Here is a 19,268-nt window from a genome sequence, read left to right on the forward strand (position 1 = left end):
CTAGTAAGTCAAATAAAATATCTAACAGACAGCTGTATGTGTGAGACTGCAATGTGTGATGACTGTCGGCCTCCTGAGGACCTAGACAGTTTTGTTATTCTTCAAATTACTCAGCACCTAATAGAGGGCCAGGCACACAGCTTATGCTCAGTTAGTGTGGCCTGGCTGGTTGGCTGGCTGGCTGGCTGACTGACTTCACAGAGATCGGGGAGCTGACTTCACAAAGAATATAATTAAGTTGTGAGTGTGGACAAATACTGTCTTCAAGGGTAGGGTACAAAGAAAGAAACTAAGAGGACAAAGTCTTAAGAAATAAATATAATAAAGAACTGGAAGTGAAAAAGCTAATAATAGAGACAAGGCAGATTTAGGTCAAAGCATTAAACCAAAAGAGAGAGGCCTGACCTGTGGTGGCGCAGTGGATCAAGTGTCGACCTGGAAATGCTGAGGTCGCCAGTTCGAAACCCTGGGCTTGCCTGGTCAAGGCACATATGAGAGTTGATGCTTCCAGCTCCTTCCCCCCTTCTCTCTCTCTCTCTCTCTCTCTCTCTCTCTCCTCTCTTTCCCTCTCTGTCTCTCTCTCTCCCTCTCTCTGCCCTCCCTAAAAAAATGAATAAATAAAATTAAATTAAAATTAAAAAAAAGAGAGAGAGAGAGAGAAGGGAACAGGGGTAGGGAAGAGGAAGAATAAACAAGAACAGAATCAGAGGAGCGAGGGAAGAGAGATGCTACTTCTTAATTGGAATGTGTGTGTGTATGTAGATAGGTATACACACACATAGATATATACACTCAGTGAACACATGGTTGCAAAAATTACAAAATCACATTTAATGAGAAAAAATAAAAATCATTAAAATGTCTTCTTAATAACTTAAAGTAAATAAATTAATCGTTCCTGTCAGATTGATTCATCTATTGCATGTGGCTACTCAATAAATGTTAATTGAATTAAATTAACAGCATTTGCTCGATGGTAATAAAAAATTAATTACCTGTCTGTCTTTTCTGATATTTAAGTTTATGCCCATTGGTTCTGCAATTACTTCTAGCCCAAACGTGAATTTTATATTTCACTGACTTTCAAGATACACTTACTTTTTTTCTTAAGAAAAGTAGTTGAGCTTCTGATTTTTGTTCTAAATTTGTGTTTTGTTTTTATGTTGAAAAAAATTATTTCCCTACCTTAATGTCAAGACTATCTATAACATTCCAAATATATTTTTCATGCATTCCTTATTTAATTCCAATAATAGTTTTCTCTACAGAAGATGTGACATCATTTTTTATGTATTTCTTTGTGTAGCTTATTCCTCTTTATAATACTTTGGGTACAATTTCAAATAGCATAATAAAAGTGAAAATCTGGGGAAATTACTGTTAGCATTTCATGTATAAAAGATGGAAGATGTCAGTAACATTCACCCCAAAATTGTGACTCACTTCAGGCGTCAGAATTCTAAGGTGAACAGACTGATTTCTAGAATGTGAATATGTCAGATGACTTTCTAATGAGCAACAGAGAGTTCACACTAGGGAATGAAAAAAATATATATCAACAGAGATATAAAATTAAAATAACTTTATGAATGGCAGTTCAAGTTCTCCATAAAATTCTTACAGTATAAGCCCAGTATCTCCAAATGGTTGCTTAATGTAGCACACCACTTAGATACAAAATGTTATACTTAAAACTGTCCCAAAATTATAAAGAGAATCATGCACCACTTGGCTATAGACCATATTCTCTGCATGTTGTTATATTTTAGTAATCTCTATCCAACTTTTTTTTGTTACTGAATTACTTTGTGCAAAAGCAATTTGAATTCCATGCAGCCTGACTATGTGGGATAATTTGAACTGATTGTTAACTAATTCTGTAAGTAAAGAGCTGCTGCAATCTCCATACTTATCAAGTTTTGTTATCTATCAGCTCTTTCTGAGCTGCTCAGTGCTATATAATAGAAAGGCGCTGTCAGTGAAAGGCTAGATTCCCTGAGTGTGCAAGAAGGTAGACTTGCTTTGCTAAGGCTGTTTTGGCAGGGGCATGTGAGTAGAGCTGTTTGCAAGGCTTCATTTTGGGTAGGTGACACATCATGGGATTTAGAGTGAAGAGGGTTTTGCTGATGTACAGTCTTAGCTGCTAGAAAGCAGAGATAAAAGCCACAAAACATTTCAAAGAAAATGTTGTATCATGTAAAAGGCAAAAATAAGAAGAAAGCTTTTGGCACACACCAGACTTGGGTTCAAGTCCTAGTTCTACTGTTTGTAAAGAGGAATCTCCAGACCACTAATAAACTATCTAAGCCAGTGGTTCTCAACTTTTCTAATGCCGTGACCCCGCAATACAGTTCCTCATGTTGCAGTGACCCCAAACCAAAAAATAATTTTAGTGGCTACTTCATAACTGTAATTTTGCTACAGTTATGATTTGGAATGTAAATACCTGATATGCATTATGTATTCTCATTGCTACAAATCAAACATAATTTAATCATAGTGATTAATCACAAAAACAATATTTAATTATATAGAGAGAAATATTTATTACTAATGGACCTCCTTACCTAATGTATTGGGGCTACCATTCCATAAATAGCTGCTTAACTAATGGATCTGTTTTTTCCAGATTAGTGGCAAGTTTTCTATATAGAACAGTGTGAACTACGTCATAGGATACACTGCAGTTTCTGCACAGCATGGTATCTTTCAGGGCTCTTTCACACTATGAAGCAGCAGTTTCTGCAGTGGAATCCACATCTCATTTACTTCAATGGGAGACCCATGGATTCCGCAGAAGAGAGATCCCCTGTACGGCAGAAATGCAGTTCTGACACATTTCTTCCTCTCCTATTCAAGTCAATGAGAGGCCGCAGCAGATTCCGCTCAAATATAGAGCATGTTGCTTAATTTTTTCCACGCTAGAACTTTTCCTAAAGCAGAAAAATTCCAAAGGTGGAATCTGCCACCCCCAATAGACTTCGATAGGAGGCAGATCTTTTACACTGCAGAATACGCACAGCAGATTCCTCAGTGTGAGGCCTCTTTCTGTCTATAGGGGGTGGCGGATTCCACCTTTGGAATTTTTCTGCTCTAGGAAAAGTTCTAGCGTGGAAAAAATTAAGGAACATGCTCTATATTTGAGCGGAATCTGCTGCGGCCTCCCATTGACTTGAATAGGAGAGGAAGAAATGAGTCGGAAACTGTCATTTCTCCACCTCTTATTGAAATCAAAAGGAGGCTGCGGCGGATTGTGTGGTAACCTGAGATTCTCGGGAGCTCTCTTCCACAAAATCTGCTGCACTCCCAATGAAATCAATAGGAGGCGGATTCAATGCCGGAAACCGCTGATTTCAGCAGTTTCCTCATTCAGAATATGGGAAAATAGTGGGAGATATGGGAGATAATTATACATTGGGGAACAGTGTGAACTACATTTTATAGTGGTCTCTTATAGTATAAGACTGATGTAGTTCACACTGTGTAAATGGATGGTGCTTTGTGTAAGTGTAAGCTGCTTTGTGTACTGTGTAATGATTACACACAAAGCACCTTACACTTACACAGTATTGTGTGTAGGGTGTGTGTACTGTTTTTACATTATTAACCTTTCTTACACCAGCAGGCTGTCTCGCAGGCTCTCTTGGCTCTCCGCCTCTTGCCTCTCCACCTCCTAGGCTTCTGTCCTCCAGCACTTGCTGCACCCGCCCACTGATGACGTCAGCAAGCGCCGGACACACGTAATGTGCTGCTATGGACTGTGGAGCGTTCCGCCCCAGCTTCCCCCGCCCCTTAGGCCCCGGACGGATGATGCAATCACATCTGCGCATGACCGCAGGCATTCAGTTTGGAACGCATGTCCATAACGGCGTGCATTCAAGCTGAATAGCGCTGCTGCAGATGCTAGCACGGCTTCTCAGTGGGTAAAGCCATTGGAAACATGTATTTTTTAATGGCTTTAGGTGACCCCTGTGTTTTGGTCGTTCGACCCCTGCCGGGGTCACGACCCACAGGTTGAGAACTGCTGATCTAAGCCTTAGTTACACTCATTCATCTGTTAACTGGGGACACCAATTTATACATTTCCCATTTATTCAGGGAGATTGATAATATCTTCCTCCTAGAGTTTTTGGTAAGTTAACAGAAGTATACATGGTGAAGCAAAAGTAGATTTACAGTTGTTCAGACAGCAAATAATAAAATGAGAATTAACTTTGTGTTTCCCATGGTCACAACTGTAAACCTACTTTTGCCCCACCCTACACAAGTGGTAACAGCGAGTTTGGCATTAATGCATGTGTGTGTGTGTGTGTATGTGTGTATGTGTATGTGTGCGCAAGCAGTAGTTTGGTTTCTAGCTTAGGTGATTTGCCTCATAAAGGAAATGTGGCAATATCTACAGACATTTTTGTTTGTCACAACTTAAGATCATAGGTGCTACTGGTGTCTAGTAGGTAAGGGACAATCTCCCAATGACAAACAGCTATCTGGCCCAAAATATCACTACTTCCCTAAGGGCATTAGGCATAATTTAAATGGCTATCTGTCTGTGATATTAGCTGGTCACTGGACACTTTAGTAACCAAGTTAGAATAATAATTATTTCCATTATCAACATCATTAATTTGGAGAATCTCCCTTGGGTTAGAGGAAGCCTAGAGCTTTCCAATCTGTTGAACTAATTCTATCTATTCAATATTACATTAATTACTGTCAACAATAGTTGTTTTCCTGAGCCCTTATTTCTACCAATCCTTTTTTAGGGTGACTCAAACTGCACTAAGAGATATAAAGCCAGCAGCATAAAGGATAGGAAATAAAAAGTAATCATGTTGAAAGCCAAGGCTGTTTGGAGGCTCAGAAAGAAAAACTTGTCTGCATGTTGGAACCACATGGGGGTCTTCAAAGTTCCCCAGGGACTGTGATCTAATCTGTTGGGTGGGGTGGAGGGGAGGGGTTGCCTGAGTTTAAAAAAAACAACAAAATTTTAAAGCATTTCCTAGAGGAGTTTACTCTGAAGACTAGTCTGGGGATCAGTGCCCCGGAAAGTAGGGCCAAGTCGAGATTTCCATCTGTGGCAAACTAAGAAGCAGCTTTTGAAACAATGATGAATATGGACTTGGCAAGAAGATATTTCTTGCACTGAGCTGTGAGAGCATGGTAAAATCAAACCCAGCTTCCAATTGTATTATTTATTTCAGTCACTCAATGAGCAGTATTGAATCAAGTGGGCATTTGTCCAGAAATTGAAATGCAGTTCTCCAGAATTCATCTTCACAACCCCCAAAGTACCAGCAAATCACCAGGATCATTGGTCTTCGAGCTCTTAAGATATCCCTAGGAGTCAGCCTGGCCACATGCTTAAGAATATCTTCTGTTAACTCTTTTCTCAATCTTAGGAATCCTCTGTTTAATGAGTGTAAGAGCACAACCTCACCACTACCCAATCTGGTTCCTTCTATAATATGACTTTGTGATGTCTTCTTTTTCATACCCTCCTCAAGATTGTAATTTAAGCAGTTACTTTTGCTAACTTGTTTGATGCTTGTGAAAGCCAAGAATGCTGCCTGTCTTAGTCACTACTGTATCCCCAGTGCCCAGCTTGTTACATGGCAGACCCTCAATCATTATGTGGGAATGAATGAACAAACACCAGGAGTTTAAAACACACGGAGCCCCTGGGTCTTCCCAGCCTTCTCTATGCCTATCCAAACCACAGTCTCAATCAAGGATTTTGCTAAGGCTCCTCGAACATCTCCAATAATTGTGCTAGCTGATTATATAGAAATACAGCATATGTCCAAGAAGCACCCTTGGAGCCACAGAGACTACACCTGAGCAGGGACCTACCAAACACGACAGCAAAGGGAAAGGGGCAGCTTAGCATCGCTGAGTGCAGAGGTATAAATGAATTTGAAGACTGTATTTATTCACACCACTATCCTTACACAGGATTTGTAGAAACAAAAAACTAAAATGACTTGATTGAGACCACATGTTGTTACTGAGAAGTACTGTCTAGCCCTGCAGTCCTTCTGACCACTTGTCAGCCCCTAAAACACTATGACAGGAAGCTCACGGCACTGCTAAAACACTATGACAGGAAGCTCACGGCACTGCTAAAACACTATGACAGGAAGCTCACGGCGCTGCAAGATTGGTTGATCCAAGTGAATAAATTCCTTGATTCTCTCCACTTATCATTAAAAAAGAAAGCCATAGTAGAAATAAATGTTACAAATTACTATGATAGCTAAAACTTAGAATGTGTGTAAAATTTTATAATCACTGTATTCTTTTATTCTTACTTGTATTTTCATTCAAAATTTCTTGCTCAAAAAGGCTTCATTTTTTTAGTTTATTTTCAATTTTTTTCAGTTACACTTTACATTTAATATTACTTTGAATTACCATAGTTTCAGGTGTATAGCATAGTAGTTAGATAATTATATACTTTACAGAGTGTTTCCCTCAATATTTCTAGTACCCACCTGGCACCGTACAATGTTATCACAATATTATTGACTGTATTCTTTATGCTGTACTTATATCCCCAAGACTATTTTGTATCAATTCTTTTTAAAAGAGACTTTATTCTTATCAAAACCTAGAATGTGAAATTCTCTGTGAACGCCTATGCTTATCTCCAGCTTTGTCAGCCACAGTAGGTTTGTGTATTTGTGTGTTTTTTCTTTTTTCATCTAGATACGCAACTCACAAATGAAAAACATGCAGAAGAGAAACCCATTAATGCTATCGTTATAAATTCAGTATCTGACTTCAATATCACAGATGGACCAGCCCAGGAAACTTCCACTGAAAAAAAACTGTCAGAATCCAGCACATCACTGTCCTCCCTTGAAGAATGCCAAACGAGATTCTCTTACCTCCAAACTGATGCTTCAGTTCATCAGAGAGACACTGATGGTATGTTTCTCAGAATCAACCCATCTCTAAATAAAACTCTCCAACCCCCAACCCCTGTAAAATCATCACATATGCTGTTCGGGGAGGGGGGGCACGGCTCTATGAATATTAAACAAAGAGACTTCAATTTGAAAACGCTGGTGAATGACACATGTCAAGGTCACTTGGCAATTACAAGGTGCTTGACAGATTGTTTGCTCTCAAAGCTGAGAGTCAGAGAAAAAGTGTTTTAAAGAGGGGTGAGATGTGATGATCATTACTATAGGGCTATGAAGTGGATAAAGAAAAACAGCAAAGTCTTTTCTCTGATCTGAGACTGTTTGGGCAGAGAGGAAAAGAAGGCAGAGAGGAATGGTATTGAAATACTAGAAAAGTATAAATATAAACTGAAAAAAACAAGATTATTACATCAGCAACCTGTGAAACAGTGTTGCTTCCTCTAGGTAATGTCACTTCCTAAGCATTCTGATCAGTGCAAACCCACACCAAACCATCCCTGTATGTGACAAGAAGGCACGTTTCATTTGCAAAGCCAATTTCACATTGATTTGGAGCTAAATGATCAACATAGTCAAGTTCAAAGTCATAGACTCTACACCAAGACATATGAATTGCACTCAGGTTAACTATGCAGTGACCTTTACAGGAGACATAAACCATTTAAGAATTCTGTAGTGTTCATTATTTACTTTTGCATTTAAAGAAAGCTGAGGGAAATTCTCAAAGGAAAATGCAATAGGGTATGATTTCTGGTCTGTATTTAAATTTATATTTATTTTTTTAAAAAAAGGAAAATAATTTAAAGTAAACTGTATAAGAGGAACTTTGGAATCATATCATTTTAACTTTTGGCTCTAAAATTTATTAACTGTATAAAACTTTCTTTTTTCCCATCTCTCAATCTCACACTCTGAGTTATATAATGGAGCTAGGAATACTTCATGGGATGTTTTGAAGATCAAATTAAATAACATGTATAAAGCAAGCAATATAGAACTGTCACATAATATATATTCAGTTTTAGCTTTTATTATGATTACAATTTTAGAAAGCAAGGGAAGTTTCTGACACACGTTATATATGTGGTGTCTTGAACAAATATCATCCCGATACCTTAAAGCAGAGGCTACAGGTACAAGTGCCTGCAGTCACCAGGAGGTAAAGTGAGTAACACAGCTGACAGTAAGCAACAGGGACGGGTGAGGACTGTGGCAAGGGGAGGCACACTGCCCCCACTCCTCTCTAGCCCCTGGTCACCAGTGGGAGTGTAGGACCAGAGCTGCCCCAGTCCTCTCCAGCCCCTGGTCACCAGTGGGAGTGTAGGACCAGAGCTGCCCCCACTCCTCTCCAGCCCCTGGTCACCAGTGGGAGTGTAGGACCAGAGCTGCCCCCACTCCTCTCCAGTCCCTGGTCACCAGTGGGAGTGTAGGACCAGAGCTGCCCCAGTCCTCTCCAGCCCCTGGTCACCAGTGGGAGTGTAGGACCAGAGCTGCCCCCACTCCTCTCCAGCCCCTGGTCACCAGTGGGAGTGTAGGACCAGAGCTGCCCCCACTCCTCTCCAGCCCCTGGTCACCAGTGGGAGTGTAGGACCAGAGCTGCCCCCACTCCTCTCCAGCCCCTGGTCACCAGTGGGAGTGTAGGACCAGAGCTGCCCCCACTCCTCTCCAGCCCCTGGTCACCAGTGGGAGTGTAGGACCAGAGCTGCCCCCAGTCGTCTCCAGCCCCTGGTCACCAGTGGGAGTGTAGGACCAGAGCTGCCCCCACTCCTCTCCAGCCCCTGGTCACCAGTGGGAGTGTAGGACCAGAGCTGCCCCCACTCCTCTCCAGCCCCTGGTCACCAGTGGGAGTGTAGGACCAGAGCTGCCCCCAGTCGTCTCCAGCCCCTGGTCACCAGTGGGAGTGTAGGACCAGAGCTGCCCCCACTCCTCTCCAGCCCCTGGTCACCAGTGGGAGTTTAGGACCAGAGCTGCCCCCACTCCTCTCCAGCCCCTGGTCACCAGTGGGAGTGTAGGACCAGAGCTGCCCCCAGTCGTCTCCAGCCCCTGGTCACCAGTGGGAGTGTAGGACCAGAGCTGCCCCCACTCCTCTCCAGCCCCTGGTCACCAGTGGGAGTGTAGGACCAGAGCTGCCCCCACTCCTCTCCAGCCCCTGGTCACCAGTGGGAGTGTAGGACCAGAGCTGCCCCCACTCCTCTCCAGCCCCTGGTCACCAGTGGGAGTGTAGGACCAGAGCTGCCCCCAGTCATCTCCAGCCCCTGGTCGCCAGTGGGAGTGTAGGACCAGAGCTACCCCCACTCCTCTCCAGTCCCTGGTCACCAGTGGGTTGTAGGACCAGAGCTGCCAGGCCAAGAGTATTATATGTGAAATCGCAAAACTTTTAAGTGTTGGCAATAGTTCTGTTTCCTTTGTGAAGCTCCAAACAGCTGCCAATGCTTTGGATCAACTTGGACCTGTAGACTGACAGGTTATAATCAAATCTAAAGTAATGCCTAAGGTTCTGGCTTTTTTAGAGATGCCAAATAAGAAAAGACAATACAGGAGAGTTCTCTGCAAAATATTTCGATGCCAGAGCATTTTATCATATAGTAGCAGGGACGCGTGGATCTTCCTTGTACTGATGTTGGTTCTTTGATCCCAGAATTAGAAATTTGCATTGTACAAATTCATACCATACAGCACAGAGCAGCTCCAGATCCGCTCTCATCAATGCTACCAGGAATCATGGGAGAATGAGAAGAGCCAACGTGGCTAGCCTAGTGCCTGATGCACAGCCTGTCAGGGAAGGGCCAAATGACTACTTCGTTAAAATAGCAACTGATACACAGGACTCTCATGCCGGAAAAGGACTGATTACTCTCTCTTTAAAAGAGTAGAAAAGAATCATGAGGACAGTTGATTATATTGTTTTCTTAAGGGCTGCACTCAAGCCAGTATGACCCAGAGCATTCTGGTTTTAAGCTAACAATGTAAGTAATAACCCAACTCTCTTTTCTCATTTTGGAAAAACTCCTCCATTAAAGTAAAAGTTTTGGGTACCTGGACAAAAAAGAGAGAAAAACCCAGACTAAGATACACAAATAGTGATAAGAAACTCTCATTATCTTAAAGAGCAAACATCAAGAAAATCAAGAGTTAAGTCAGACTCACTTCATTTTAGAGAATTTTGATAGTAATTAACTTAAGGATGAAGAAATTGAGAGCTGGGGTCATGGTTGTACTGAGATAAATACAGAAATATCTTTCAGAAACAGCAGGGGAAACAGAAGGGAAAAAAGATTATTGCATCCACTTTCATATAGTTTGTGGATAATTTTTTTTGTGGATAATTTATTTTCAAATGTATAAATGAGTGCATAGGAATAGATGCTTAATTGCTAATGTCTATTATTCATATACATTGCCCCATTTAAAACAAGACGGAAAAGCCTCACACATGCAAATTTTGTAAAATGCGTTCCATCCATTAACAGAGTTCATGGTGTGTGCTCTGATGGGAATTTAAGAGGATCTTCACTGCACATCACGCGCCACGTCCTACAGCACTACATATTATTAAAACATGGCTCATCCTGTGTGGTCCCTTCCCTAAATAAAGTGGAAAAAGTCCAGAGCACTATCTGTGTCTCTGCTTATGTTTCTGTGTCTGACTACAAAAGCATCCCTGCAGATAATAAAACCAGGATACACATGGTATTAGAGAGCAGGCTCCTTCAAATGCAGCCTGAGAATATACCTAATTGATGCCTAACTTTGAATTTGAGACATCTCATCCAGGTGGAAGGGAAAAATCATAAATACAAGATACCTCAAAAGAATAGTCTTAATTACACCATGGACTACTGAATAAAATGATTACATTTTCACCACAGTAAATTTCATACAATTAAATGCAGTAGTGTCACCTTATAAAATGTTTCAATTTTTTAATTATTTCAGTTCATTTGCTCAGAAAAAAACATAAGCACAAATTTACTAAGTATCACCCAAATCTAGTCATTTTAGTTCTAAAGAACTGACTTGAATGTTAGTTGTGCTTGTCTGAACTTAAATAGATCTTGACATATTTAAATAGCTATTAAAATTGATAACATCAGGGATGATACCCCAGCTAGAACAAGGCATTCAGTCATACTTTATTTCTTCACATTATACATTACAGATATTAAGAAAAAACTTAATTCAGGGAGAGTGAGAACCAATTTTTATCATTTTTGACCAAAAAGTTTTAGCAATCACAGACATTGTGTCATGAATCTTATTATCATGCAGTAGCACATTAACTATCAATATATTAGAATACTGGATCTGAACCAGGCTCATTTTATCTTTTTTTTCCCTGACTTTGTTTATCTGGGGTCACTTCTGGAAGAACTACATTCTTGCCACTTCGGATAATGATTCTAAAGTCCAGGTGGTGATCCAGAGTTCAGTGCTACCAGAAGCGCAGCCGGCGGCCGAAGCTGCCTCATGCCCCCCTCCTCCTAGTCCTGGCAGCATGGTGGCAGGACTGGAAGCAACCTCTGGGGGCACAGGACCGAGACCATGAGGCCAACAATGTGGAAACTCCCTGTATTGTGACCTTTTCCACTCTAATTAAACAGGATCCTTTCTAATGAGGCAGACCATCCCTCTTAATCGCCAGTCGCCAGTCGTACACAGAGCCTGCCCTCGTCATCCATGCTATTAAGGTGTATCACTTAGCCTTCATGTCCTAAATGTAACCTAGGGGTAGGAAAAGGAAATGACATACCCTGACAGGGTTTTGGCTCAGCTTCTTGCTCCTAGCTAAATTCCAGCATTGGCCATAGGACGTGCTGGTCTTGGATCTATCTTAAAGCTTCTTTGATCCAAGTTTAAGGAGGCAAGAAGTGGGAGTGAGAATGGGTACTCCAACTGCAGTAACTGGAACCTCTGCCAGGACACCAGACGGGTCAACAACAGGAAGTAATATACAGGAGTGTGTCATAGAAGACGTAGGAGAGGTGCAAAGCCAAGTTAGGGAACAGTGAAGCCACCCAGAACTTTACAACAGGAAGGCTCTGCCTCCTCTTCTCTCGGTCCCTCCCTGCCACTAGCACTGTCATTAGCCATAGGCCACTAGTCTCTAACCATTATACACAGACCACTAGTGAGTGCCATCACAGGAACCACAGAGAGAAAGGCATTCAGAAAGAGAGAAAAGCAAGTAGAAGATATAAGCCCTGCCTGACCCCAATGAGAGGAGGAGAAACAGTCCAGGCTTTCCCTTTCCTCACCCTCCCATTTCCCATTACTGCTCCCATTGGGATGCTTTATTTATCCCTTATTGTTCATTCATTCATTCATTCATTCATTCATTCAACAAGAGATATGGCTTTATTTATTTATTTGTTCATTTTAGAGAGGAGAGAGAGAGCGAGAGAGAGAGAGAGAAGGGGGGAGGAGCAGGAAGCATCAACTCCCATATGTGCTTTGACGAGGCAAGCCCAGGGTTTCAAACCAGTGACCTCAGCATTCCAAATCAACGCTTTATCCACTGTGCCACCCATGTTAGGCAAGAGATATGGCTTTCTTGTAACCTCAGTTCTAGTAGGGGAGAAACTAGTTAATACATTAATTAGTTTAATATCATCCTTTAGTTAGTGCAATGAAGAAAAAAATCAGGTTGCTATAAGAGTTTCAGCAAAGATGTCATTTAGAGAGAATGTGTTTTAAGGCAAAGACTCAATGAGTGAGTAGGAGTTAAGTCAAATTGTAGGGAGAGTGTGCAAGGGCCAAAGTTATAGCATGTGCAAAGGCCCTGAGTTACTTGTGTCCCAGGAACTAACATTGAGCCAGTAAGCTGCAGGAGAATAGGACTGGAGACGACAGGGAATAGGCTGGAACATGATCACACAGGAACTGACAAACCATGGCAAGGACTTGGGACTTTAGAGAAAGAGTAAGTTGTTCTAATTTAAGACAAAACATATTCTAGTAGCTGATTAATTTGAGCTGGGCTCATGTGGAAATAGTGTCATTAATAGGAAGCTATCATGGTTGACATGGTGGTGGCTGATGATGGATAGAACTAAGGACATAGATCAGGGGTCCCCAAACTACGGCCCGCGGGCCGCATGCGGCCCCCTGAGGCCATTTATCCGGCCCCCACCGCACTTCCAGAAGGGGCACCTCTTTTATTGGTGGTCAGTGAGAGGAGCATAGCTCCCATTGAAATACTGGTCAGTTTGTGATTTAAATTTACTCGTTCTTTATTTTAAATATTGTATTTGTTCCCGTTTTGTTTTTTTACTTTAAAATAAGATATGTGCAATGTGCACAGGGATTTGTTCATATTTTTTTTATAGTCTGGCCCTCCAACAGTCTGAGGGACAGTGAACTGGCCCCCTGTGTAAAAAGTTTGGGGACCCCTGACATAGATAGAAGCTTAGGGACTTCAAGTAGAAACCTGAGATAGAATCAGCTGGACTCAGTGAAGAATTGTATCAGGAAGTATGATGAGGAAAAGGAAAATGATAAGAATGAGTCCCAGGAGTCTTATTAATTAATCTGCGTGTTCAGGAACCAGTACCAGAAAAACTGGTAGAAAGGCAGGCTTGTGAAATGGCAGAGGGGGAGATCCATGACACAGCCTGGGCTTGGTAAGTGTGAGACATTTTGAAAAAGACTGCATAAGAGATGCAAAGCTGGCTTTTGGTTGCATGGCACCCTTCTTGGGATGGGCTGAGAGAAGGGGTGGTGATCATAGACTATGACTTTGAATGTCATGTTTATTCAACATTAGACCCAATGAATAGTGTAGGTACAAAAAACAAACAAACAAACAAAAAACACATCTCTTCATGAGAAGGAGAAATCTGTTTTCAAACAGTTGCAAATTTTATCCTGAAGCGCTCATGTTACTTTTGTGCAATAAAAACCCAAAACTAAAAACAAAATTAAAAAAACATATGCAAAACAGTTTAGCAAGCCCATGTAGAATATTGAATATGTCTTTTAGGAAAAGTGTGGAACATACTTGAAAGTTGGGAAAAATCTGTTTTCAATTCATTAATGTTGTCGTGTTTTTGGGGCAAGAGACTCTGCCTTTTATAACCAAATAAAAAGAACTAACTTAGAAAAAAAGGGTTCTCTTCTCAAGTGCAAAATAGAAGAGTAGAAGGAAACTAATGCCAATGTGACCAAAGGATCAGATGAAAACTTTTTTTTTTGGTAAATAAAATCTATGGTAGGCATCAGAAGCGGGGACCCCTGGCGTCTGCCTGCTCGCAGAAACTTTGGTAATTGGAAATGAACCAAAAGGTTTTATGCCCTCAGGAAATTATAAGGTCATTTCACAAACAAGTTCTTCATCCTTTTCATAGGTAACACTAGCTCCTAGCCTGCCAAGTCATCCTGCACCCAGCCTGATTTACCTTCAAACTAAACTTTGAATGTGTCCTCTACAAAGGACAGGATCTTGTGGGATTATTTTTACAGGATTGTGTCCTGAGTAAGTCTCTCAAGCCTGCAGCCTGAGGGATAAGCAGGAATATTTTCTACTGAGAACCTCTTTTTCGCCAGGGGCTGTTGCAGCAGCAGTCTTGGCTCGGCATTGGTGAAACTGGATGAGGTTTTATGCTCCAGAGTTTTGACCACCAACGTGTCCTGTTTAGACAGGCATACACAAAATAGTCTATGTACTGTACTAACTTCCTCCTGAATTTTTGTGGGTGGTTTGCAGCAACTTATGAGATATGGATGAGTTGGCCACAGACTAGAAACTGGCCCTGAGTGAGTAAAAATACACCCAATCTGGCAAAGAGGTGAGAATGTACACCACAGAGGTATTATGGCACACGCTGCCAGCAGTATAAATATTGAGCAATGGCTGCAGCACCTGCAACAATCTATGGCAGTTAAAGAAGTCATAAAAGTCACAGTGGGGTTCTTTACCTCCATGTTTTTGGGAGGAAGAAAGAAGGCCAGGAACGGAGGAGAGGCAGAGACAGGAAGGAAGGTTTTTGTTTACCCACATGCAGGACTCACTTCAGACATTTATATAGCTTATTAACTGTTTTTTAAAAGAAATAAAAATGACTTTCTTTAAAATGTTTATTCCCTTTTAGAGAAAGTTTCCATGTTATTTCTTCACTCTGAAAGATTAAATATATTTGAACAATAAAAGAAAAAGTTTTTTAGAAATTTTGTTAAAATTAAATGAACGGGGCTCTAGGAATACTTAGCACACTCTAACTCAGACAGCAAAATTTCTCTTGTAGGCCTGTAGTCTCAGGCCACTCCAGTGTGAAACACAAAAATTATTAACATTCTTCTTGGGAAAAAATAATCTTTATGAAAGCCTAACTTTAATGGATTGATAAACCCATCAGGAGTGGGAGATTTTTCTCCAATTTGCACTAGAATGTTACTTTCAACCATCAACAATTTTCAGGATACTGATTTTAATTAACTAGAATGTCACACAAACACTTAAGTAGGTTTCACAAAACCCTTACATGTTCTGAGCTGTGTTTAACTAAAGTAAAGTTATAATTTTATTTATTTATTTTTTTTTTGTATTTTTCCGAAGCTGGAAACGGGGAGAGACAGTCAGACAGACTCCCGCATGCGCCCGACCGGGATCCACCCGGCACGCCCACCAGGGGCGACGCTCTGCCCATCAGGGGGCGATGCTCTGCCCCTCCGGGGGGTCGCTCTGCCGCGACCAGAGCCACTCTAGCGCCTGGGGCAGAGGCCAAGGAGCCATCCCCAGTGCCTGGGCCATCTTTGCTCCAATGGAGCCTTGGCTGCGGGAGGGGAAGAGAGAGACAGAGAGGAAGGAGAGGGGGAGGGGTGGAGAAGCAGATGGGTGCTTCTCCTATGTGCCCTGGCCGGGAATCGAACCCGGGACCCCTTGCACGCCAGGCTGACGCTCTACCACTGAGCCAACCGGCCAGGGCCTAAAGTTATAATTTTAACAAGAGAACTGCTACATCTTCTAATTCCCTTTATGAAAACAAAATATAAAATAATCTATAACCTATCACAGGTGTTTGGCTAGAATTACCAATTACAGTGTATTTTCAAGTCCTTAAAGATACTTTTCAAATTTTTACAAGTAAGCATAGTAAATTTTTAAACCAATTTTCTTAAAAAGAATTGATAAGATTTATACCCTTTTAGGAATATAATGATATCTTCTTCTAACATGTATATAAAACTAAGCTTTTATATAACTAGAGGAAAAAGGATTAAAAATAGAATACAACCAAAAAAAAACTACAGTCGATTAAAAATTATTGATATTAGGTTTTGAAATGTGTTTTTTGCTTGTATTTCAATATGAGTGTGTCAAATTTATGGAAATCCACCTCAAACAAATAAGTAAGCCTTGTAATGAGAATTCAGAAATTTGTAGTCTTTCCTCATCCCCCAACTCTAATTGCACCTGAATGCTCCCTGCACTGGGGACAACCTGCTGTTTTTCAGACAGTTGCAAGATTTTCAGTTGTGTGGTTCCCTGCACATCTGCAGGCCAAGTAAATAAAGGAGTTTTAAAAAGTAAAAGCACTTTAAATAACCTGATTATGTGGAATCAATAGGAAATGCTTAGGAAGTTAATAAAACCATTACTTAAGTAGAGCAAGTACTGCATAGGGGAAGGGGGTGTAGAGTTTGAAAGATTATAGTGTACGTGACAACTAATGAGGACAAATAGTTAAGAGCTGACGATAGAGTTATCAAGTATGCCACCACACACATGTCCTTTATAGATATCACCATAGAGTCGCTATTAATTTTCTTCCTTCTTCTTTAAACAGAGGAGTGTGCCTCTCTTATCCTCACCTGTCTGTTCTGCCAGTTTTGGGATTGTCTCCTGATGCTCCCTGATACGTGTGAAACGGTGTGTACCAGCTTGTGCTGCCCCTCTCACAGGTATCACCACACCTCAGATGAAAACCATTCTCGAAACGATTGCAACTGCAACTGTGATATGGATTGCAGCCTTTTTGAATCTTGTCACGAGACCAGTGAGTGTCTGGAGCTGGCCATGGAGATTTCAGAAATCTGTTACCGCTAGCAACCAAGTCTCCATGTTCCCACAGAGCCTGTGGCCACACAGGAAAATCCCATTGCAGGAAGACTGATTCCCCTCTGCTGGAATGGGCGGACTGTGCACATTTCTTGAAGGCTATGGACCATTTTATTCTGCACCTGTCTGGGAAACCTCACATTGTCAACTCAATCATCATATTCCAAATTTCATATCCGCATGGCTCGCTGAAAAGATCTTAATCACATGTGATGAACAAATCCCAAATACCTCTTAAATGCCATAGGTACAAGATGTTTCCCAACTACACCACAGCATGCTAAAAGATTATGTTATTGCACTCATTGGCTTGCTGCATGAATTCAACTTCATTCATAGATTCAGGGCAAATTAGTGCATTCTTTATAATTGACATATATTAGCTCATCTTTTTAATGGACTTATGCATAAACATTATGCATTGTTGGTTATTATTAATAATGTATTGTATAATATCATTTTGTAATTAAAAATGTATTTATACAGTCTCTTAAAATTCACTTATACATACAGTTTAGGTAGGAAAGGGAATTAAATAAATTAGAAGCCATGTTCCTGTAATTACAACAGATGTTTTTAAGATATCTCCAGTGAATTTTGAATATGAAGTACTTTGAAGGAGTACTATAATTCTAGACTATATTACTATATGTCTATGACTATGTCATAACAGGTTATGCATGTACTTAATTTCTTGTAGGAAGGCTCTTCTTTAATGAGCATAAATGGAAATTATGTGCAAGTTTCAAGAAAATGGCTTCAGGTAATCAATTCTTCATTTTCCTCATTTCTATTTGTCAGGTACAATAAGCAGCAGGATATTAACAGAATGGGTTCATTTTACTAAACTATCATTGGTGTAGCTGCTCCAAAGAAACTCATGCTCAGGTCCTTACTCAGCAACGAGTTTCCTCACCAGAATATGCTTTAGATCATCACATCTTCTTCTACTAAGAAAGTAATAAGTAATTACATTGAATACTTCCTCATACTTATAAAATTTTTAAAAAGATTTGATATAAATTAGAAGGTAATTTTCAACTAAACTAAATTAAAACAAACAATTTGGGAGAAAAACAGATTCAGGTTGAAGTTACATTGGACTCCACTTAATTTCTATAGGCATGACATTGCTCATTAATGTGTGCTTATACATATATTCTCATGGAGATGCTGCAAGACATACATTGACTATGGAAAAACAATATATCAGACATAGAACACAAAAGTAAAGTGGAGAGTCAAGGGAACTTTTTGAAATCTAGGCAAACAACAAAAAACTTCAAAGTAACTGCTTTTACTTGAGTTAGGTGATTTCAAGGAAAAGCAACATTTATTTGGTTTTTCTAGTAAACTAACACATTTTCCTGCTCAGCAGTAAATTTTAGGTTGCCTATTAAAAGGTATGTAACTGCTCTTGTCTTCCTTCTGACAGCAGAATGCAGTCATAGTTCCTGCTGGCTTCAGCCCTGCTTGACTGTCATGTCCTCACAAAGCAGAGAGCACGCTCTGCCCCACCCTCCTCATGAAACACCAGACTCTGCTTTTCAGAAACTCAGAAACATTTCTATACTCTATGCATAGAAAAGGCAGATCATTGTGCAAAGGGGGAGGGAGAGTCTTAGAATAAGAAGGGAGCCTAAGACTATTCTTATTCAATATTCTCATTTTCCAAAAGGGTAAATAGAGACCCCAATAACCAACTTATCCAAAACTATGCAATGAGTAATGGCAGTGTCAGGAACTCTGGTGGTCTAAATTCTAACTACACTGCACCACTCCACAGTTGTTCAAATATTAAAATACCACAAGACTAGCTCATAAACAGTTGCTAGTTGCTGCACTGATCCTTAGTGTTTGCCCCACAGTCCCAGCCATCCTGGCCTCTCTCCAAGCACCCACCCACCTCCCTATGCTCCAGTCACTGATGGTAGAACACCTGGACCTGCAGGAGCTCTTTGAGATCCTGTCCCAATAACATGGTCCATGGAGTTTTTAATCAGGTCAAGCCATATTGTTGTTAAATATTTTAACCATCATCTCCTTATTCTTTCTAGTCTGCATACCTTCAAATTGTACAAAGATTATGCATTTCAAATGTGAATTGAATGATTGCCAATTAGAGACATAAAAATTGCCAGGTCCTATTTTATAATGTGGTCAAAATACTACAAGATCTTCCATGGCCTGTTAACTTATTCCCCACTTTCAGAAATCACTGTGCTATAACAGAAGGGGTCGGTTATAAAAAGTGTAAAATTTCTTTTCTTTATAACTAATAATAAAAC

General features: G+C 40.6%; 1 protein-coding gene across 1 annotated transcript in view; it reads left to right on the top strand.

Moving 5' to 3' along the window:
• Nucleotides 1-16,968, top strand: part of MDFIC2 (MyoD family inhibitor domain containing 2) — a 32,130-nt gene extending 15,162 nt beyond the window's left edge. The window contains exons 4-5 of the mRNA XM_066350364.1: nucleotides 6,706-6,927; nucleotides 16,709-16,968. Of these exons, the coding sequence (XP_066206461.1) occupies nucleotides 6,706-6,927; nucleotides 16,709-16,968 (482 nt within the window). The remainder of the gene's footprint in view (nucleotides 1-6,705; nucleotides 6,928-16,708) is intronic.
• Nucleotides 16,969-19,268: the final 2,300 nt, after the last annotated feature.

Source organism: Saccopteryx leptura, chromosome 10 (assembly GCF_036850995.1).
Source record: "Saccopteryx leptura isolate mSacLep1 chromosome 10, mSacLep1_pri_phased_curated, whole genome shotgun sequence".
Taxonomy (NCBI): Eukaryota; Metazoa; Chordata; class Mammalia; order Chiroptera; family Emballonuridae; genus Saccopteryx; species Saccopteryx leptura.